The sequence below is a fragment of the Sprattus sprattus genome, assembly GCF_963457725.1.
Source record: "Sprattus sprattus genome assembly, chromosome: 4".
Lineage (NCBI taxonomy): Eukaryota > Metazoa > Chordata > Actinopteri > Clupeiformes > Clupeidae > Sprattus > Sprattus sprattus.
Window position 1 is genome coordinate 19,749,681 of NC_137923.1, and position 21,846 is coordinate 19,771,526.

The 21,846-nt window shown below is 43.8% G+C and overlaps 2 protein-coding genes across 2 annotated transcripts in view; one reads left to right on the forward strand and one right to left on the reverse strand.

Annotated features, from left to right (window-relative positions):
• The first annotated feature begins 9,597 nt into the window (after positions 1-9,597).
• On the forward strand, positions 9,598-12,089 carry camk2n2a (calcium/calmodulin-dependent protein kinase II inhibitor 2a). The gene is made up of 2 exons (XM_080837506.1): positions 9,598-10,020; positions 10,558-12,089. The coding sequence occupies exons 1-2, from the start codon at positions 9,852-9,854 to the stop codon at positions 10,626-10,628; spliced, it is 240 nt and encodes a 79-aa protein (XP_080693632.1). The 5' UTR covers positions 9,598-9,851; the 3' UTR covers positions 10,629-12,089.
• Positions 12,090-16,152: 4,063 nt separating this feature from the next.
• The window catches only part of ece2a (endothelin converting enzyme 2a), a gene marked incomplete at its 3' end in the record, with an annotated part of 112,594 nt that continues 106,900 nt past the window's right edge, over positions 16,153-21,846 (reverse strand). Inside the window, exon 4 of the mRNA XM_080837513.1 lies at positions 16,153-16,443. Coding sequence (XP_080693639.1) covers positions 16,153-16,443 — 291 coding nt within the window. The remainder of the gene's footprint in view (positions 16,444-21,846) is intronic.

Here is a 21,846-nt window from a genome sequence, read left to right on the forward strand (position 1 = left end):
AGAGGGGCACCAGACAGCAGTTCTGCTAAGAGGGGAAAAAAACAACACGCCACTGCCAATTACCGCTGTCACCCAGCTGGCGTGGGAGGAGAAGCATGCTAGATGTGACCCAATTACTGCAAGGACGTGACTAAGGGTCACACAGGTGTTTTCATCAAGAGGCCTGGGGACACAGGAGCTCGGATTCTCCCACTGAATACGGATGTGGTTAGCCCATGTCATCCCTTTGATCCTATTAGGCCTTCTGGGTGTTCCATTTCTAAACTTCCTACGGTGGTTCTGGAAGTCTGTAACTCATGTATTAGCTACAGCTATTATGTCCAGGGGTTTGCTTGATAATAACGACCTATTTACAATGTAGATTTAAAATGTAGCCTATGGTCAAACAGCGATGCGGTTCAGTAGGCTACACTCAGTGGCGTTCAATCACAAGTTGACCAGAGGTGACCTATTTATTTAAAGCTGTCAATTGTAGATCCACTTCATATTTACAGCAGCTTCAAAAACTACTTGCTGATAAGGGCTGCAGTTGGAAACAACGATGAACAAATCCAGCAGTTCACAGACACACAGTCGTGTGTCCCTAGTTCGTTATAGAAAGTCATTATTCACATGGCTGACTGGATGATGTTCCCGAAGTGTCATACAAATCTAACTGTACCTCTCGATAAAGTAAAAAATGCAGTCGTAGCCACGTCATCAGGGTGATGGTTATATCACATCACATCACTGTGAATTGGATTAAGCTAGTCCCACTAGCAAAGAAAGGGAATAGTTTACGTGCTTGAACGCACTGATCTTGAGAAAAGTGGGCTGTGGCGGTGAGTGTGGCACTGTGTGCTCAGTCAGACAAAGAAACAGTCGAATGCGGACATGGACACCCACACTAATGAACTGCAGAACTACAGACTACGCAGAAAGACTGACGGAAACACACTCACGCCCATTTGTAAATTGCAGTGTTTTTCGGTGGGTGAGTCAGAGTGGGCGCTGCGTGGTGACTCATCAGGAGCAGCGATGTAATTGGGAACTCTGCGCTGACGGCACAGCGTTGCGGACGCACGTCCTAGTCAGAGAAAGCGTGCCAACTCATCGAGTCCACCGCATCATTAAAGTAACACTGCAACAATTTGACACTTTTTGAGGTATGGTTTTATAGGCAACTAATTTTGGTACCATCCTCAAATTTATTTTGATAGCATAAGGTCATGTGAATGACAAATAAACACATGTCTTTCCCACTGGCCATCCAGGATATGGCTATAGAAAAATTAAATTAAGTTTGCATACATTAGAAATGTTTCATGCTTGGTTCTTGTGTATTTTAAATGTCAGTAAGTGGTCACAATCAGTGCTGTAGCCTCTAAATACTTGTCTTATATCATATTGATGTGATGTCAGACCCGGGGGGTGGGGGGCTCTCAGGGATATTCTGCAGGGGGGCCTCACGTGTTTCTGTTACAGTTCTGTGTGACGTCACATATTTTAGTAGAGCACACAGCTCCCCCTGCATGAAATAGGTTCCAGCGCGCCTGGTGTCACTGACCTCTGTCTGCCTCTGACTGCTGCACTATTCTGCATGTGTCTGCATACAGCTTACTCTATTTAGCCTTTGGTCAGGTCACGGTCACATACTTTCTGATCCGTGTACACTTCAGACAATCAGTTCAGAAAGCTTTCCTCTCATCTTTTGGTTGAAAAGTAATTCAGCCGGGCTTTTACCTGTGGTTGGTAAACGATGCTTTTGTGGATTGTCATATACTTTTTCAGTTATTTTTCCAATCCAGTAAACATATAATATTATATTATGAATAAAAATGTATAATTGTATGTATGCATGTATGTATATGTAAAATGATATCAGTTAAAGAGATTCTCTTCATCCCTGACCACTCACTACATGTGCCCATACTTCAGCCTGTTGTCTCGATATCTTCTTAAATCCATACTGAGGAAAATACATTTCTGTGAAAGGATAACCGACTTTTGCAATCAAATCAAACTAGTAATCAATCAGTGCTATAGCCTCAAAATACTTGTCTAATATCATTAGATTAGCCCACCATCTCTGTAATTTAATGTCTTGATTTCTCTCACATGTATGGCCGCTAGATTTAAGTAGCTTCATTTAACGTTAATGCCAGTCTAACAAGGCACTGCTACAATAAGTTTACTTTGTCCTAACTGAGGTTTTCAGAAGCTGATCTATAAACCTCAGATCCGTTACTCTGTGATAATGTTAATCACCACATATGGGATAAAGGTGGATAACAGCTTGAAATACGAAAATAAGATTGCATGTCCTCCAAGAGTAGCCTACTATTCATTCATTCATTTATTCACTCTGTCTTTCCCGCTGGCCATCCAGGATATGCCAACACGTTCTCATTCCAAACTCGTCAAAAAGTGAAGCTTCGTCAGTGGCCCTATAGCGTCAATAAGTGACGCTGTAGCTACCTTCTAGCATCATTTTCCGACGCGCACACAAGCGTAATTTTTCGACGTGTTGCACCTGGATATGCCCTATGTAGTTATGTGTATCGGGCTGTAATACCCTGCAAAAATGGTAGAAAAGCTTTCACAGCTATACTGCCAAAAGACACCAGTTAGGGCTGAAACACACCAATCGCATTTTTAAAACCGCATACGCTTCAAAAACATCTTGGCAAAGTGCAGCGGGCAAAACTACCGCATGCACACCAGGCTGTTTAGCCCGGCGCCTATGGGTAAGAACACACATAGGCTGAGCACACATATAAGCGTCTTTTCAAAAACGGGACGCTAGGAAATGCATTGGAGGCGCATCGTTCATCAATGTCACACTCGGCCCAGGAAGCCAATCAGATCAAGCAACAGGCGGGCTTAACTTCTTTATCACTTATTTCCTTTTTTGATGCTGGAAGATGTGGTATGATTAAGCAATATAGCACGAGTGGGAGTGAGATTATCCCTTACCTACCCCACTCCCACGAGTATTGCTTTTATAAAACAATTCTACAGTCAACAAATTAACATTTAAACACGAAAAATAGTTCCATTTTCAACTTCAGAATTTTGAATGAACGGTTTTCATCAATGCGCTTTCATCGCGGAGTGATTATTATTAGCTGTGAAAAGTCTGTTTTGGCCGCCGCACTTTGCCAAGGCGTTACTGAAGCGTCTGCGCCTGTAAAAAGATGTTTATGTGTATTCGTACCCATACTCCGCAGACCTTTGAATATTTGTAAACGCGATCTGCCATAGGGTAAGCACACACATAAGCGTCTTTTTAAAAACGGGACGCTAAAAAATGCATTGATTCCTACGGTACGTACGACGCGCTTTGCATGTGCGGCTTTTCTCCACCACGCGTTGCGTCTTTGTAGCGTTTTTTTAGGTGCGTTTAAAAGTTGAACTATTCTCAACTTTCAAGCACAGGGCAGGGAAGCGCACCGCTCATCAATGTCACACTGTTGCTTGATCTGATTGGCTGCCTGGACCGAAATGTGACATTGATCAGCGGTGCGCCTCTCTGCCTTGCGCTGGAAAGTTGTGAATAGTTCAACTTTTAAGGCGGCTGCTTGGTTCTGTGTTGGTGTCACATTGTTGTGCAAAATGTACTCATAGCAATTCATGCTCCCTTAATGGTTGCGGGTGTTGCCAAGCAATTCACACCCAGAACAATAGGCTTGCGTAAAAAATGGAACAAGTCTAAAAAAAGGGGCCGACGCACGCAAGACGTGAAAAGACGCTTGCGCTTACACTTACGTCTCTGACCATAAATCAGCCTTCAAGCGCACCGAAAAAACGCTCCAAAGACGCAACGCGTGGTGGAGAAAAGACGCACGTGCAAAGCGAGCCAAACCATAGGAATCAATGCATTTCCTAGCGTCCCGTTTTTGAAAAGACGCTTATATGTGTGCTCAGCCTATGCCTTTCCGTAGTCTCAAGTGAAAAGCTATGCTCTGTACTAACCAATCTGTTTCGGACCGCTGGCCTTGGTGCTGAATATATGTCACTACTGTTAGAGTTTGCAAAACCTCTCATTGTTACCACACTGGCAACGATCGCCAATAAAAACAATATTCTCGTTGCTGGCAGTTGACTCCTTGATAGGCAGACAGGCAATGTACACAGATGTACACAGACTGGAGTCGGTGCACGCCGATTTTATGCGTAAATCCCACAGGCTAGTTACATATTCTTGACGCGCAATGACGGAGGTTATCAATCGTTCACCTTTAGGCGATTCTAGCCTGACATTTCTGGTGGGGCAATTTTGTCTGACGTCATGTCACCTCACAAAAATAGAGGTAGCTGATTATTAAAGCAGCAGGCCTATATGGACCAGTAAGATATGCTTTGGGCTGCATTTTGAGTCCAGCAGGGAGCAGAAATCCTACTTCAAATAGGCTACAGTTCACATGCTTCAGCGCTCAGCGCGACACAAAGTCGTAGCCTATAATACACCAATAAAGTCAAATGATTGCAACAAAGTAAAAAAAAAAATTGACAGAAACATAGCTCAAATAACTTGCATAATTTAGCTAGTGGCACGTGTGGCATAGGCTACAATATGAAGCAAAAGGCACAACTGGTGGAGAGCATGCCAAGACACAGGTTATTCCACCAAATATTGATTTTAAAACTAAGATTACTATTGTGTTAAAAAAAAAGTATGAGCTTGTTTTCTGTGCATTATTCGAGTTCTGGAAACACTTTTTTGTTATTTTGACCATTTGTAATTTTTCTGCAAAAAAAATCTCTAAATGACAATATTTGTATTTGAAATTTGGTATAAATGTTGTCAGTAGTTTATAGAATCTAACAAAAATGTTCATTTTACTCAAACACATACCAATAAATAGTAAAACCAGAAAAATTGATCATTTTGAAGTGTTCTCTTAGTTTTTTCCGCAGCTGTATGTTGTCACTGTCGTCCATGTCGTCCATGTCCATAGAAATATGGTCCATGTCGCCCAGCCGCACGCAGCCCGCAACGCTGTGATTGGTCTGCTAACTACGTCATTTCCGTAGTCTAGTTACCGGTTTTATAGCATAATACCGCCATTTTTTAAACCCAAGTCAGAAACCCAGAAAGATTTTGAGGATTGGACATAATAGAAGAAATAGAAGAGTGTTTGGCAGAAGAGGTCAGAAACCATGACCATTTGTATAACCCGTCATCTGCGGGGTACAAGGACGCGCAGATGACCTTAAATTCCTGGAAGGAGATCTCGGCAAACGTCGGTTTGCCGGTCGACGAGTGTAAGAAGCTGTTGAGAAAGATTAGGGGCAAATATGTCTGGGCCAAAAAGGCTATGCGGAGCAGCCGTGGCGTTAGAGGGTGCAGGAAAGCCACTTCTTTGTATTTATTCCTATCGTGGTTGGGGCCACACAAACACCGGGCGACGTCGTCCAACTACGACAAGGTAAATATAATCTTATTCAACAGCCTCAGTGTGTTCGCGCTGCCGCTAGTACGCTAGCAGTGTAACCGAGTGGGCGAGCTCACATGGTTGGTTGGAGTATGCTTCAACATATTGCAAATGGGATACGTGGTCAAAGTCAGACTCAAAGTCTACTTATTGTAGATGTAATGCAATTGCCTGTAACCTTTGCCATTGTAGCTACAGTCTGTTTTCATATCGCTAAAGAACTGTGGGCGAGTATTGCCTACACACGTTTTTTGTCATTGTCGTTAGTAATCCATTCCATAAAAGACTTCAAATGCAGGGACAAAGAGCAACTGTCTGTTCTTAAGGTGCCCACATTGTTGATGTAAGGAATGCAGTTATGTTACTTTCACCATTGTAGCCTTATGCGATTTCCATATTGTTAACCGACCAACTATATATTATTTTGTTATCACGAACAGCCCTCAACTGCCAGCATGGCCGCAAACAAAGGACCTTCAACATACACCTCAATACCTGGGGCCTCCATCCAGCCATCCACCTTAAAACATGGGGCCTCCATCCAGCCACCCATCTCAAAACATGGGGCCTCCATCCAGCCACCCATCTCAAAACCTGGGGCCTCCATCCAGTCATCCACTTCTCAGCGTCCCAGTCTACCGGCTCTGTCCACCCCTCCAGCCTTCATGATGCTGCCATCTCCTCTGTCCTGCACGGCACAAAGAAAAAGGCAGAGGGTGCAGGACTGCGTGGTGATTGAGCAGGACTGTGTGGTGATTGAGCAGGACTGTGTGGTGATTGAGCAGGACTGTGTGGTGATTGAGCAGGACTGTGTGGTGATTGAGCAGGACTGTGTGGTGATTGAGCAGGACTGTGTGGTGATTGAGCAGGACTGTGTGGTGATTGAGCAGGACTGTGTGGAAATTGTGTAGGACAACCTGGAGATTGAGCAGGACTGTGTGGTGATTGAGCAGGACTGTGTGGAAATTGTGTAGGACAACCTGGAGATTGAGCAGGACTGTGTGGTGATTGAGCAGGACTGTGTGGTGATTGAGCAGGACTGTGTGGTGATTGAGCAGGACTGTGTGGAAATTGTGTAGGACAACCTGGAGATTGAGCAGGACTGTGTGGTGATTGAGCAGGACTGTGTGGAAATTGTGTAGGACAACCTGGAGATTGAGCAGGACTGTGTGGTGATTGAGCAGGACTGTGTGGAAATTGTGTAGGACAACCTGGAGATTGAGCAGGACTGTGTGGTGATTGAGCAGGACTGTGTGGTGATTGAGCAGGACTGTGTGGTGATTGAGCAGGACTGTGTGGTGATTGAGCAGGACTGTGAGGAGATTGTGTAGGACAACATGGAGATTGAGCAGGACTGTGAGGAGATTGTGTAGGACAACATGGAGATTGAGCAGGACTGCGTGGAGATTGAGGAGGACAACGTGGAGATGGAGCAGGACAACGTGGAGATGGAGCAGGACAACGTGGAGATGGAGCAGGACAACGTGGAGATGGAGCATCTGGAACAGAGATGAACTGCTTTGACTCAATACAAGGAAACAGATGCATTCTCTAGATTTGCTGATGGTTTGGTTGACGTGTTGAGGAACGTGCTGGCAGAGACTAGGCATGAAGCCATGCGCAAACTCTACAACATAGCGGGCGACTTCTAAAGAAATTTACCTCAGACACTATATTCTTTGAATGCACTTTGTAAATAGTTTACTATTTTGTCTAGTTTGTATTGTTTGGCACTGTTTTTACTTTAATATTTTGCACCTTGCTTGTTCTTTTCTTGTGTGTTATAAATTGGTTGATGGTTACAAGTTACAAGTCTTACAAGTCTTTTATTTGTCAGATGCACAAAATGACACAGGTCAGACAGGGCACTGAAATTCTTAGGACAAGGCACCGCCTAAGAGTCTTCCATAACATAACATAACATAATAGGACAGAACAAAAACATGACGTACACTCTGTACAAGTACATCATTTACACATAATAAACATATAATAACCTAAATAACCTTACTAAATATACAATATAAATATACCATACAGTATGCTAAACATATAACAACCAACATATAATATTAACAAATGTACATATAACAGCCTATACATATAATACTTCACTATATATACATATAACATATAATAGACCATGCTAACCTATACTCACCTACATACATACTGAGGGAGTTACAGATAGTGCAATATTTCTGATATGGTATTACTGCTAGTGCAAACAGTAAGTTGTAAATATGTAGTGTAGTGCAAACAGTAGTGTGACAGTGATGGTGCATGGAAAGTGAGGAGTGCAAAAGTGGCGGTGGTGAATCAATGTCTGAGAGATTATTTCCAAACACTGTTAATGACTTAAGAATATAATAATCAAGTGCCTTGTATTAATATATTCATTGTATGAATCATGTGCTTATGAAAGCAGGAGCATGGCTTTTCTCTGTGTGTGTGTAACTAGAATATTAGGTGCCACTTAGTCTGCATATGAACAAGAGCATGTTTAGACCAGAGGAGATAAGAAGGAAACTGCTTCTTCCGACCTTGTGCAAAACTGCCATCCTTGCAAGACAGGGAGCCGCGGACGTGAGAAATCCACCACGTGGTTACCCCTGCTGAAAACCAAACTTCTGACTATATAAACCTTGTGCGATGGGTTTATCATTGCCTTCACTTTCAGCCTTGTGCTGGGAGGGGAGCCCGATTGCAATTGTTGTTGTTGTTTGGACATTGCATATTAGGCACTCTGAGATTCTTCTGAATGAAAAAATAAATAAAATGAATTATTATTATTATTATGATTATTATATTCGCCTGTCTTCCACCTCGATTGAATCAGTGGACCTACTAGCCACGTCCGTCTCCTATTTTGTGCTGGTTCTTTTCGTCTCCTCCTTCGCAATATTATCAGTTGCTGTTCAATGGTCCAGCTGTTCAACAGCTCCAGCTCCACCAACTGACTTCGACTCAAGGTAAGTCATTCAGTGAGTGTGTGGACAACACGACCGGGTAAATAAACAAACCAACAAATTCCACGCCCACAGATGGCATGGGAACGTAGGCTTCTCTGAGGTCGTCTTCGAAACGTTGGTTGCACCACCTACAGTTCTGGCGGTGAAATGCTTTGCAACACGCACTTCCCTTGGAGAAACATAAACAAAAAAAAAAGCTATTCTCTCAACTAAGCGATCTGTTTCTGACCGCTGGCCTTGGTGCTGAATATATTTCACTACTGTTAGAGTTCGCAAAACCTCTCATTGTTACCACACTAGCAACGATCGCCAATAAACAAATTATTCTCGTTGCTGGCAATTGACTTCTTGATAGGCAGACAGGCAGGATCTTAATTTGCTCAGACTGGAGTCGGTGCACGCAGATTTTATGCGGGAAATTGCACAGGCTAGATAAATATTCTTGACGCACAATGACGGAGGTTATCAATCGTTCACCTTCTTGACGTATAGTATGACGATGCCAGTATTTTGACGTTACAGGAAATCCACCTGCTCGCCAAATGTGAGAAAAAATGTATTAAGCTAAATGACCCGTGACCTATGGGCTGTCACAATGACACAAGGCCATTTTGATTTATATGTTTCAGTCTCGTGGAAAATATCTGCTTGTATTGCAGATCAGATACAGCCAGTTGTGTGATAGGCTTTTAAATTGTTTCAATTGAATCACCGCAAAAATACGATTTTTACCATATATGCCCTCCTAACAATGTCGTTTGATACGACGAAAAACGTGTTCCTACTTGTAAAAGACAAAATCAATCAATCTTTGGTGTTCATGAACCAAAAAGTGCCATGGCGAATTTTGCGACTAAAATAGTTTAGCGTAGGCTATGGTGTTACAAACCTCTAAGCAATTGCAAATCACTCAAGGAGGATGCGATAAACGAACCTGCATTGTTGACTAACTGTACGCTAAAGCATTTTCATCCTCGCCAAGACGCTGTGGACTAAATTGGAGTGACGTAAAGAAACATTATAACCTTTTTGCCTTGGTTCCTCAGCACTTTCCTATCTCGCCTGTTGATGTCACCCTTGGTCCTCCTGGATTCTCCCACCACACACACACACACTGCAAACCCGGATGGATGACTTCACTGTTCCGCCTGGGTTTCCTTTATGATCCTGGGATCTCCCAGCCCTCTCCACAGACCTCTGTGAACAACCAACGCAGACACATCACTCCTCTTCCAGTCCGGTCAACACTTCGTTTCCTCTTGTTTATACCGCTCGCATTTGGGTTCTTAACCTTTCGGAAGCTGGCTGTGCAAGGATTTCTCGCGTTTTGTTCAAGGGATTTCCATCGGAATTGGTAAAAGGTGTATTCAGTTGCAAGACACCTTGCTGATCTCATCGACTTCGACGAAAGCATCGTATAAGTTTTCAACTTCGCCCTTCGAACCAGTCTTTTTGTGCCATAATGTCCGAAGTACTGCCATACAGCGAGGGGAAAATGAACGGCTACGGAACGGACAACGATGTCAGTCAGATGTCTTTCAGCTGCGGGCTGCAAGACACCAACTCTTTCTTCGGGGCGTCACAGGCGAAAAGACCCCCCAAACTGGGCCAGATTGGCAGGGCAAAGCGAGGTGAGAACCATTTGGATGGTTGTTAAATGTTAGATAGGCTAGCAGGGTTGTCTTTATGTAACTTTAAATGGGTAAAGAACACTTTAATTGGTGTGTTAAAGAAACCTAACACGGACAAGCTTATCGTATTGTTTTAAGAGATTCACTATTTGTAAACATTTCGATTAATTATGCTACTTGTAAACCATCAGTTTACAGTAATAGCAGTGAATGCCTTGATGTTCACACGACTCACTTAACAATATGCCAAATATTTTGAAGTTACTACATGTATTATTGAAATGTGCTTGTGAAATATCAACATCTTCCACCGCGGTGAAATAGAACATTGACTTGCAAGGCTGACGTTTGCTGCGCTCACTCACTGTTTAAATGTTCCTTTTTGAATCTAGTCTTTCAGAGTGGCGCAATTAGTTGTCGGGTCTTCGCCTTGCACGAACCTAACTTGAATGAGCTGTGTGCTGATAACAGCGTTCTGTATTCTTGTTTTCCCTGTCACAAACATAATGTTCACGTACTCTTTTCCCCTCCTTGCAGTTGTCATTGAAGACGACCGAATAGACGAAGTTCTGAAGGGAATGACAGACAAATCATCACCCGGTGTGTAAGCTTGAACGATGCCTTTCAGATATTTTACTTTTATCACCGATTTGAAGCACTTGTCGGCTGTGCATGTTCAAGGACTGTTACGAGGATGGACGGCACGAAGCGAATTCAAAGAAGACAAATGGGAGACCTAGCGAACGAAGAGAGGAGAAGCTGGAGAGATGGAGATATTTATTTTGGGGTTGCTGGCAATTCTCCGATCGAAACCCTACTAACACTACTGCTGCGCAGAAAGATAGATGTCTGATACGCGCAGCTCCGTCCTTAAAACCTCTGCTGATGTATAGCGATGGATGAACTTGCCATTATGTCACGACCATTTTCTTCCAAAAAAGCGCAGTAAGCAACAACAAAAACTACAACTGGAGGCCGAATCTCATTTCAAGCTTTACTTCTGTATTTGTACAGTATCTAAGCTCAAAGACATTATTTCCCCCTAGCCTACACGCTTTACACTCTCAACACAGTCCATGGCGATGCATTCACTGGAGCTGTTCTGTCACGGACGGTTCCAACTTAGAGAATGCATTCCGATTGCTGCTAGAGCTACTAACCGACCAATTTGACAAAGAGGCCACATAAATGTAAGATAATTCCGAAGATGGTGCAGTGTTTATATTAATTTCTTTCACTTTTCGGTTATGCACGTTTTGAAATAAACGTATGCATCAGAATAATATCGAAATATATTCTTTGCTTATATTCCCCTTTTTGGCGGTGCCCGTCATAGGCATTGTGTAAATGCGCAGTTCTGTTTTACATCAAGACGCCAGCGGATGAGAAATTCATGAGCATAAAAAGTAATATGAAGACAACACCAATGATTATTTTGATTTTTTCGATCTCATAAACTCGGTTGATTTTGGCAAAATTGTTTTCGTATAGATAGGCCTACTTTTTTCTCCATCTCTTTGCATGAACTCTTTCTCCGGTGCCAATGCAGGTGCCACCACACTTCTTACCCTGGCACGCTTCTTTTTAAACAAAATCATATTTGTATTTTTATATCTGAATATTTGTTATTTAAATGATATGCTAGTCTACCGTCTTACAATTCATCACCAAAAGATGTTTGTATTTAAGAGGAAATTCAGAATGAGGGGAAAAGTTTTGGTTTAGGGTTCCATTCAAAATCACGAATGGGACATTTTTTTTAACAGAAGACTTACTGAATGTGTTTTGGGTTTTGCACACATCAATGTTTAACTATTATTGATAAATCGTATACTGTGACTTGAGCTTCGTTGATGAATTTGTTAGAAATGGCGATTTTAGAGTCTATTGCACTGTTTACGAGTATCCTCAAATAACGTGTTGTTATTTGACCGGTTTTGGACATTACAGCTATGTTTTTTATTTTTTATTTTATTTTGTACCATTCTTTTAAATAATCTGATTATGGGTTGTTGTGCATGATACCTTACAATTTTCAAAAATGGAACATCATTTTATGAAGCAAAAAAGCAACAAAATGTCATGACATTCTAAGAATGATTCATTGTATATTATGATACCATTTTCACTGTACTTGGTGAACTAATAAATGGTGAGAGAACATATAGAACTGGATATTCTGTCCTCATTTGTCAATACACTCTTACATACAACCAATTAGGCTCAAGTCAGGAAGAATCCATTGTATCAAGACATATTTTATTTGTGTGATAATGTGATGGCACATACAGTCCTACTTTGTACAGAGCCAGGGGGCAGAAAGATGCTTTAAGACCATTGTGTAATCCTTATATTTATCTTTCTTGTTAGACAAACAAAGAGAGAAGCCTCCCTATTCTGGCGTTACTGTATGTCCATTCAGCTGTAACATGTGAGTGCTCACTACGCTTTAGAGAAAACAAATAGCTCAGAAAACAAATAGCTCACTCAAACTCAGGATGCCTACAGTTGTGAACCCACATTGTTCTTTGTGGTTCAGAAGTTCTTTAATTGATCTTTATCATTCTTAACTGTTTGAGTCTGTGGCTAGGCATGGCATTAAAGAGGTGTTCTATCTGATCAGAGTAAAGGGCGTTGGTTTGTTAAGGTATGGACATATGTATGTGATGTACAGAGATCTGATCATAGTGTGAGACCCCCTTACCATGAACAGAAAACACCTTACATTCTGCCCTGTATATTTATTTGAAAATTAGGAAAAGAGGTTTTATATGTTTACAAAACATTTCCTGATATGAAAGTGGAAGAAAATACTGAAAACATTCCTCTCATTTTGCTGTTGGATCTCCTGAGATGTGCTGTGGGCATAACTACAAGTGTAACCTGAAGCCTGGAGGGACTCTAACCATGGACATGTCCTCTCTACTACCCCAAGGGAATAAGACTGGTTGTGTCTTTAGTGTGTCTGTTAAAGTTGGCCACGCGTGGTGGTGATAACAATAGCCATTACCAATAACCTCTCCTAGAGGATTACCACACCATCTGCCAGGGGGAACACCCGCCAAAGTCAGTATTGGGTACAGTACATCATCATATGAATACAAATAAACATGCACTTCACAGAGTGGGGTCACATGGGCAAACACAACACCAACAAACAAACAAACAAACAAAATGTCATGGTGACTCCATGGTTCAATGGGTGAAATGAAACCTGCAAATGACAAAAGGAACAGAAACCTCAGGTATTTGTAATAAATATACTTGAGGGTTTGATAAGCAACCGATGGTAATGGAGCATGATGGTACTAAACAGACAGCATTATATTATATCCAAAAAAACTCCTGTTGTTAAAGCACTAACAGTTCGATAGATTACAAAAGAGAAGTCTACCCCCAGATTTGGTATATTCTGTCGGTAAATCCATGTGAGAGTTAATGCACTGTGTGGTTATTGGAATTGTATTTAGTTAGTCCAGTCACTTTAAAGCTTCCCAGTGCCAGAATGCTCTCTGACAAATCATTAAGGATAACAAAGAGAGTGAGAGAGGAAGAGGAAAAGTGTTAAGTACGCTAGTTGTTTTTGTTTATGCCCTTGAGCAAGAAAGCATGTAGGGCAGATAGCAGCAACAACATCAAAAAACCCTCCCAGGATGGCCTGGATGTAGAGCACTTCAACAAATGTTATTGACCCAAAATGGATGACAGGACTGCCACCCCAGTGCTGCAGATCACCTCGACGGCCGTTATGTAACAATTTGAATCAAATTGGGGATGGGGAGGGGAGGGGGTGGGCTGTGTGTTTTGGGGGGAAAAAGACAGAAGTTAAAGGGACTTAATACTTCACAAAGGCCTGGCTGGCACGTTCTTCAAGACTGCAGTGTGATTTGTCCTGGGTGTTAGATTAAGCTCTGGATCTGTGTATTACTTTGCCTTAGTCCGGGGCCAAGCCACAGAAAGCCCGTCTCGGGCCCACAATCCCACCTGTGTGCTTGCTTAAGCCATTCAGAAGTTTAGCATCCGCCCTCTTGTCAGCTAAATGGATGAGTCTGGGCCGGAGTCCAAGGTTCAAGCATCCGTTTTCAATTTCCGATCTGGTGGTGCAGTGGCCATGGCGGCAGCGTTGGGGTTGCGTAAGCGGTGGGTCTTGCCAGGCAAGTGTGGTGCCAGGCTCTTTACCACAATCTTGTTATTACAGCCAGAGCATGCCACTCTCATTTGTCACTGCGGAAACCTGAGAGCACCACAATGCAACACAACGAAGCACAGATGACGCCACACACACAAAGTGGAAAGGGATACAAACACTGATCGATCAGACATGTCAGTAGGCAATTGTGATGCTTGATAGAAGGCCATTAAAGGTAGTGGCGGCCCTTTTCTTTTGTCAGTGCAATGATGCACTGAACTTATGAGTGGGTAAACTTAAGCCATAAACACACACACACACACACACAATCCTACCACCACCATCCCACCATCACAAAAAAACAGAGTTAGAGTGAGCCCAAAGCATTGGCCTCCATTACGTAAGCCTGCGATAAGGGTGACAAGCAGACGGTTTAGCATTTCCGAGATCATTGATGAGGTGTTTAAAGAATGGCCTGACACCGGATAGCGGGTGACATTTAATCTTAGCAAAAGGACTTCCTGACTTGAGTTGCCTGTGGATCCCTGCATTTACCTGCACCTAATCTCACCAGTTCTAGTTCTGGTATCATTTTCAAATTAATTTTGATAACATATAGTCATATGAAGGACAGATAAACACGTGTCATTCCCACTAGCCATTCAGGATATGCCGAAAGACACGAGTTATGGTGTTAACAAGCTCTTTTCAGTGACAACAGGGCTGTTGGTGGCATCTGAAAGGCGTTTGCATACCTTTATGTTATAAACTCCCTCAATAGTTTAGACCGAAATCCCTTTACTGCTGCTTTAAGGCCACCATCTCCACCACTACAATCCGATATATTTCTCAACACTTGTGGGTAGCATTTAAACTAAAACCAATAGGACCTTTTGCCAAATGTTGCCTGTGGAGAGAGCAGAGGAGCTACCTCACCAAGCTATGAGTATAACACTTAGCCAGAATGTATATATGGCAAAACAGCCACTGAACTGCAATCATCCAGATTATCAGCAGAGAGAAGCCAGGCTCAGAAATCAGCCACCTCTTTCACAGGTCTTTAAAAATAGACTGTAATTACATTTCAGAGGAGAATTAAAAATAAATGATTTCTGCCTTATTAATGGGCAGTTAGGCACTCTGTGTGACTGGTCTATATTTAAGCAGCAGCTGCAAAAAGTCTCTATGCAATGTTTCTTCAACAAATTCAGAAGTCTCCCTCTCCCTATGTTCCCTTTTGCCTTTTCTTCTTTTCTTCTCTGTCTCCTCAGATCCTGTGATGTGTGACAGGCCTCTCTCAGAGTCGACAGCCCGCTGCCACCCAGAACCAACCTCTGCCTCATGACAGCGTCAACACAGGAAAGCAGGCGAACACAGCGCCCAGACTGACAGTACAGTGAGTCGTCAGGCAGACCCGCAGAAAGAGAGGAGGGGGGCGAGAGAGGGAGGGAGAGAGATGCTTTGATAGTCAGAAGTTGTGTTGAATTTAGAAATGTTTCATTTTTGGAGAGAAAACACAGAGACAGTGATGGTGAATTCAGATGAGAGGAATGTATACAAGAACAAAGTAAACAGCAATAATCACTCCGAGGTACATTCCTTACGTACAAAATGTTTTATCGGCAAAGATGCCATATAAAAATATCAGTTCAAGATTTCTCAGGTTCATGAAAATCTTACATTGATACACAAGAGGTATACAAATTAGTATTACACATAGGTGGTAACGTTTTATCCTGAAAGCCTGTGTTTTTGCCATGACCCATCATGCAACCGTAAACCATTATCTGAATAACCTGTTATTTGTCAGCTAATCCTAACTAGCCCATTAATCAAACCTTAACCCCAGGTCTCACACACAACACAGAGGCGTTTATAGGCACATCAGGCTTTCAATTTAAAGTGGAACAAGTAATACTACCACGAGTGTACTGCTTGTGATTTTCACCTCCTTTAAGATCTGTGCAAAGGCCTGAATGTCATGAATGTCCCACTGACTCACTCTACAGATTTATGTTGGTAAGGAAGTCCTCAGATTCAGCTTCCTGAAAGACGACAGCTGCAGTGGGCGGGGCCTCTGCCTCAAGTCGCACCCTCTGTTCCAAGGCAGCGTCCTCTTGGCTAAGCTCCTCCCCTTTGGTGAGCACGTACAGGAAATAGTGGATGCCGTGCCCGTAGTTCTGATGTCGGATGGACCAGCCGTACTCTGCACAGGCGTACAGACGCTTCCGGAAGTGAGGCTGGGCGAAAGTCACAGACACAAAGCGTCCACCTGGTTTCAGAACACGACTGACCTGCGTAGGAGAAACAGAGAGAAGAAAACATGGACTTCCGTCAATACGTCATCACTGCAATGGCCACTAGGTAGAGTGGAGAGTAAAGCATGCCATATAACCAAGGAACATAGAAAATAGTAACAATTACCCAGAATCATTTACATTGTCATGCGATCAACAAAACATTTAAAACCTAGCGCTGGAAACTGCCCAAAAATCATTACTCATGATCCAAACCCAGACAAGAGGCTGAATGAGGCCAAACCTCCCTGAGGTGGTTTTCGCTTCAGGTTAACATGGCCTGTACATGAGAGGCTCATAGGCTGTTGGGGGCTTTCTGCAGCATGCTGCAACAGAGCAGAGTGCCCTTGCACTGATCAGGCCCACATGCCTACCGAGATGCTCCAGCAAGAACCGCATGAAGAGAGAGAGAGAGACAGAAAGTGGCAGTCAGACAGAGGGAGGGAGAGAGAGAGAAAATGAGCGAGACAGTAGGAGAGGGAAAGTGATAGCATGGTGTAATGTAATGCCTCACCACGCCAGGTCTTTGCAGAGCAAAGGACAGGTGCTAGCATGAGTCACGTGCAGCCATCTCGCATGATTCATCTCCCCACACACACACATACAGACACACACACACACACACACACACACACACACACACACACACACACACACACACACACACTTGTACACCAAGTAAGCAGGAAAGACATAAACTATTCACACCACATGGTGACAACAGAATCAGAGAGTGAGCGAGAAAAAGATAAAGAGAGAGTGGAAGTTGAGTAGTGGAAAGGAAAGGAAGGGGGGGGGGGGGGGGGGGTTACATCTCCACAGCTTCTCTTCACATTGGCACTTCCTGGTGTAGATAATCACTGAGAGGTGATGGAGTGTTTGGAACAAATAGTGAAATATCCTCAAAGTTTGTACTGTGCTCAAAGTGTTGAGATTCTCGCCTGTAATGCAACACCACCAGTGAGTCAGGCAGAGACTTAGAGAGACTGCCGAACAACAATAATAATAATGTTCATTTATTTTTATAGCACTTTTTAAACGGTTTGCATATAGTATATGCTCATGGCATTGGTGTGTGCGTGTGTCTGTGTGCGTATGTATTCCTGACCTGCTCTTAATATGCTGCACTAAACCACTTTAAACAAACTTAAATCCAGGGACTGTATGGGTGGGCTAATATTTTATATTGTCTCTGCATCTCCTAAAACCAGAACTACAAACAACATGCCTTGGAATGTCACAACACAGTCCCAGCTGTGGTACACAGGATGCAATCCTATAGGCCCTTTCTTGTGTTAAAGCCCAGTGACTGGGTCTCTCGCCCGCTCGCTTTTGGCCAGATACGGTTTCCTGTGGCCTTGTGTCTGCCTGCATGCAGATATAATTGGCCTCACTGTGAGGTAATTGCTCTTCTTGACTAATTAGATAGCTTTGAGGAAATCAACTCACTGCCGAGCAGATTAGGCTTCGAGGTGTGGTCAAAGGATCCCTGGATGCCAAATGGCAGCGTGGTTAGGAGCGCATAACGTTTAAAATGTTACCTCGCTAGCTGGTGTACGGAGAGGGAGAGAGACAGAGAGAGGGATAGAGAGAGAGAGAGAGAGAGAGAAAGAGAGAGAGAGAGAAGTAGGCCATAGGGCTGGGCGAAAGTTTCCATGGCCAAGGTCAAAAGTTGACTTACAGCACTTACAGTTCTCTTCAAAATGTCATGGTTGGTGAGGCACGCTAATGATCATGCAGCTACTCAACGCATCTCCCCGAGGAACTTCTCAAGTGAAAAGGGTTACAGAGCACGGGTATTGAAATACAATGTCAGATCAGGGTTAAAACTCATAATGCCAACCAACGTTTAGCTCTTTTCATCTTTTTTTTCTGGGCGAAAAAAGATAAACCACTTCAAAAGGCACAGTTTCTCGGAAACAAGCAGCCCAGCTGAGACAGCTGTGGGTTTGCTACAATGGGAGACGTAAACAATCGTGTTGCTTGTAGCCTCTCTGTGTTTGTTTATGCATGGCTGGCTGATGCAGGGAGAGATGAGGCAGAAAAAGCCAGTCATCCCCGGCTCCGTTCGACGGTCTGCATTGCACACAACTGCAGAGCATGAGGTAATCCCACTGGCCCTGAACCGTTCACTTCATGAAGAACACGAGAGTGAGAGACAAAGAGACAGGGATGGTGGAAGAGCAAAAGGGGGCTAGAGGGAAAGAGATAGAAATACAAAAAAATCACTCCATTACAACAATTACCCCCTCTTGACCTAACACCGAGATTGTACCTCAGCTGATTTATAGCAAATAGCGGTATTTTCACCAGCCATTTAGATTTTTTTTTACTGAGCTCAAAAAATGACTGTGCCTCATCATGATAACTGTCACAGAGGCATTAACCGCTGCTTATAACTCCTCCACTAAAAAGGACTTGCAGAGAGTGGCATGTCATATCAAAGCCAAGGGAAACCATGGCACGAGAATGTACATTTGTAAACCACAATATGGCACTAAAACTTCCTCCATCTTTGTGAAGTCCGTGTCTTTTTACCCCCTGAAAGCCAGCCGAGCGAGAGGTCCATCACATGACACCAAACCCCCACCTGATTGGCTGACGGGGGCCCTTTGGGGCATTCATTGCCTGGACATATGGTTCACTTGGAGAGGACGAGGTTACATGAGGGTGCGGAATAGTGTTCCATCTCTCCTGACGCCACCATTGGGATGATAATCCAATAAAAACTACAGCAGAACGCAAACTCCTGCTCTGTTAAACTCTCTTGCCTGTGCATGTCCATCCATCTCTGCTGTTGCTGTTGCAGTGCTGTTTTCCCCTTGCTCAGCGTCAAGCTGCAGTGTGCTTCAAAGCTGCTGACAAACTCAAGTCAGTCACTCAGACTTTAGTGGGTCACAGTGTGAGGGTGAGGTGGGGTGCTTGGGTACGTAAGTCACAACCATCTTCCTCTACACATACACACACATACACACACACACACACATTTGCTTGCTCACACACAGAAACAAGCATGCATGTATACACACAAATACACTCACTTGCTCTCTCACTAACATACGCAGACACAAGCACGCATACACACACACGCAGACACACAAATGCAGACACACACACGCAGACACACACACAAACACACACACAACTCTATCGCAGTGAAACAGGACTGGCCGCCTTCCCTCCGTCTGTGGTAGGGGTCCAGAAAACACACCGAGAGCCCTGGAGGCAATAGCATGTTTTATTTGGGTCAGTTTTTTCTTTCACTCTCTTTCTCTCTCTCTCCCTTTCTCTCTTTCAGTCTTTTTCTCCCTTCATCTTCTTCCCTAGCTCCAATGCTCAGCTCTTTTTTCATTCCATCCATCCACCCACCCAACCCTCCCTCCCTCCACCACCTCTCTCTCTCTCTCTCTCTTTCCCACTGCACATCAGCACTCGATCTCAGAGAGAGAGAGAGCGAAACGTGAATATGAAATCGGCTGCCTTTCTCTTCTTTTTCACCTCACACATCGCCCGCAGCCCAACACGTGGAGGCAGGAAAACGTGAAAATGTGATGGCAAGGAGAGGGGGGGGGGGGGGGGGGGGGGGGGGGGGGCGCGCTAAAGAGAGAGGAAGAGAGAGAGAGAGAGAAAAAAAGAGAAAGAGAGGGAGAGAGAAAGAAAGACAGAAAGGAAAAGAGTGCACCCTCTGTGCCAACTGGGGACTCTTTTAACGAGGCAGATCCCCTCTTGTCCCCTGTGGCCCATAAGTAGCAGCCTGCTTTGTTATTTTTTATTTATCTCCTTCTCCTTCCTCCTGTATCTTTTTCTCCCTTCTCTAAACCTACCATTGCTAGCATGGCAGGATATTTCCTTCAAGCCACTGGTGCGCAGACCAACCAAACACAGATGATACCGTGTCACACTTCGGTACCTCCCCCCCCCCCCCCATCTTTTCCTCTTTCTCTCTGTCTCTCTTTTATCCGTTTCTTTTTTTCTTTCCTTCTGTAAATGAGATGTACTGCACTTAAGCACACTCGTGCCATTGCATTTCGATGGCATCAATTAAACATGGCGATTCATGACACATTCTGCGTGCCGTGCCTCTAGTTTGTATCATGCAGCATGAGCAAACCATGACAGCGTTGTTTTGAAAGCGCAGAGGAGGGCAGCCTCATGATGTGCTACTGCAAGCGATTGCAACTGGAACATAGAACAACCCTCCCAGATAACAGCACGTGCCTAGTGTGGGTAGGGGGGCAGGAGGGTTCAAGCAGGGCCAGCTGAAGGAAGGTGCATTCCCCCCAGGGGGATCCCGCATAGCTTTGGACTCAAAAACCAAACAAATAAAACAAACCAAACCAAACTAGACAAAATTTTAAACTAGGCTCACCACAACACAGACAAAACAAGACGAGACAAAACAAAACAAAGCAAACCAAACCAGACAGAGAATAAAAAACTAAAAAGGGCACTGATTATTTCCAAACACTGATTTAGGAATATAATAATCAAGTGCCTTGTATTATCAATTACCTTATATAAATCATGTGCTTTATTAAAGCAGAAATGGCTTTTCTGTGTGTGTGAGTAACTCTGAATATTAGGTACCACTTTTTCTGCATGTACAAGAGCATGTTAAGGCCAAAGGAAATAAGAAGGGTCGAACTGTGCTTCATTCAACCTTGTGCAAAACTGCCATCCTTGCAAGACAGGGAGCCTCGGACGTGAGAAATCATTGCTTCACTTTCAGCCTTGTGCTGGGAGGGGAGCCCGATTGCAATTGTTGTTGTTGTTTGTCTAATAAATGTACTTATACGCAGCTCTGGAGTCCTGAACTAACTAGGGTGAATTTTCACCTATCAGACACGTCTATGCATCTGCCCCAGATACATTTTCCCAGCTGCCGGTAGGCTGCTAAGCACACACTGAAAGCCATAGCAGAGTGCATTGGGTTTTAGGGAGAGAGGGGCCTCCCTCTGGTGCAGATAAGGCCCAGCAGCTCAGGGTCCACAAAGGGCCAGAGACGAGAGGAGTGGAGGGTTGGGAGTGAGAGTCTGGATGAGTGGACAGAGGGCTCTTTGAAGCATCTCAGCCGATTATAGAGGAGGGTGTGTGTGGTGGTGGTGGTGGTGGTGGTGGGGCCGCAGAATGCTGCAGCGATGCGTTGGCACCAGCGTCCGCACAAAATGTGAATTATACATCAAAGTTACACACACTCTCTCATACACACACACACACACACACACACAAACTTTCTCATTCTCATATGTCGCACCCCTCAGAACTTGAAGAAGGTTGAAGGTGTGATTGTGTGGGTAGGTGGGATCTAAAGACCTGGCGAAACTGGCATGTGGATAAAGAACAGATTGTATGTGTGCACGTGTGAATGCACATCTATGTATAATGGGAATTTGTGTTCAC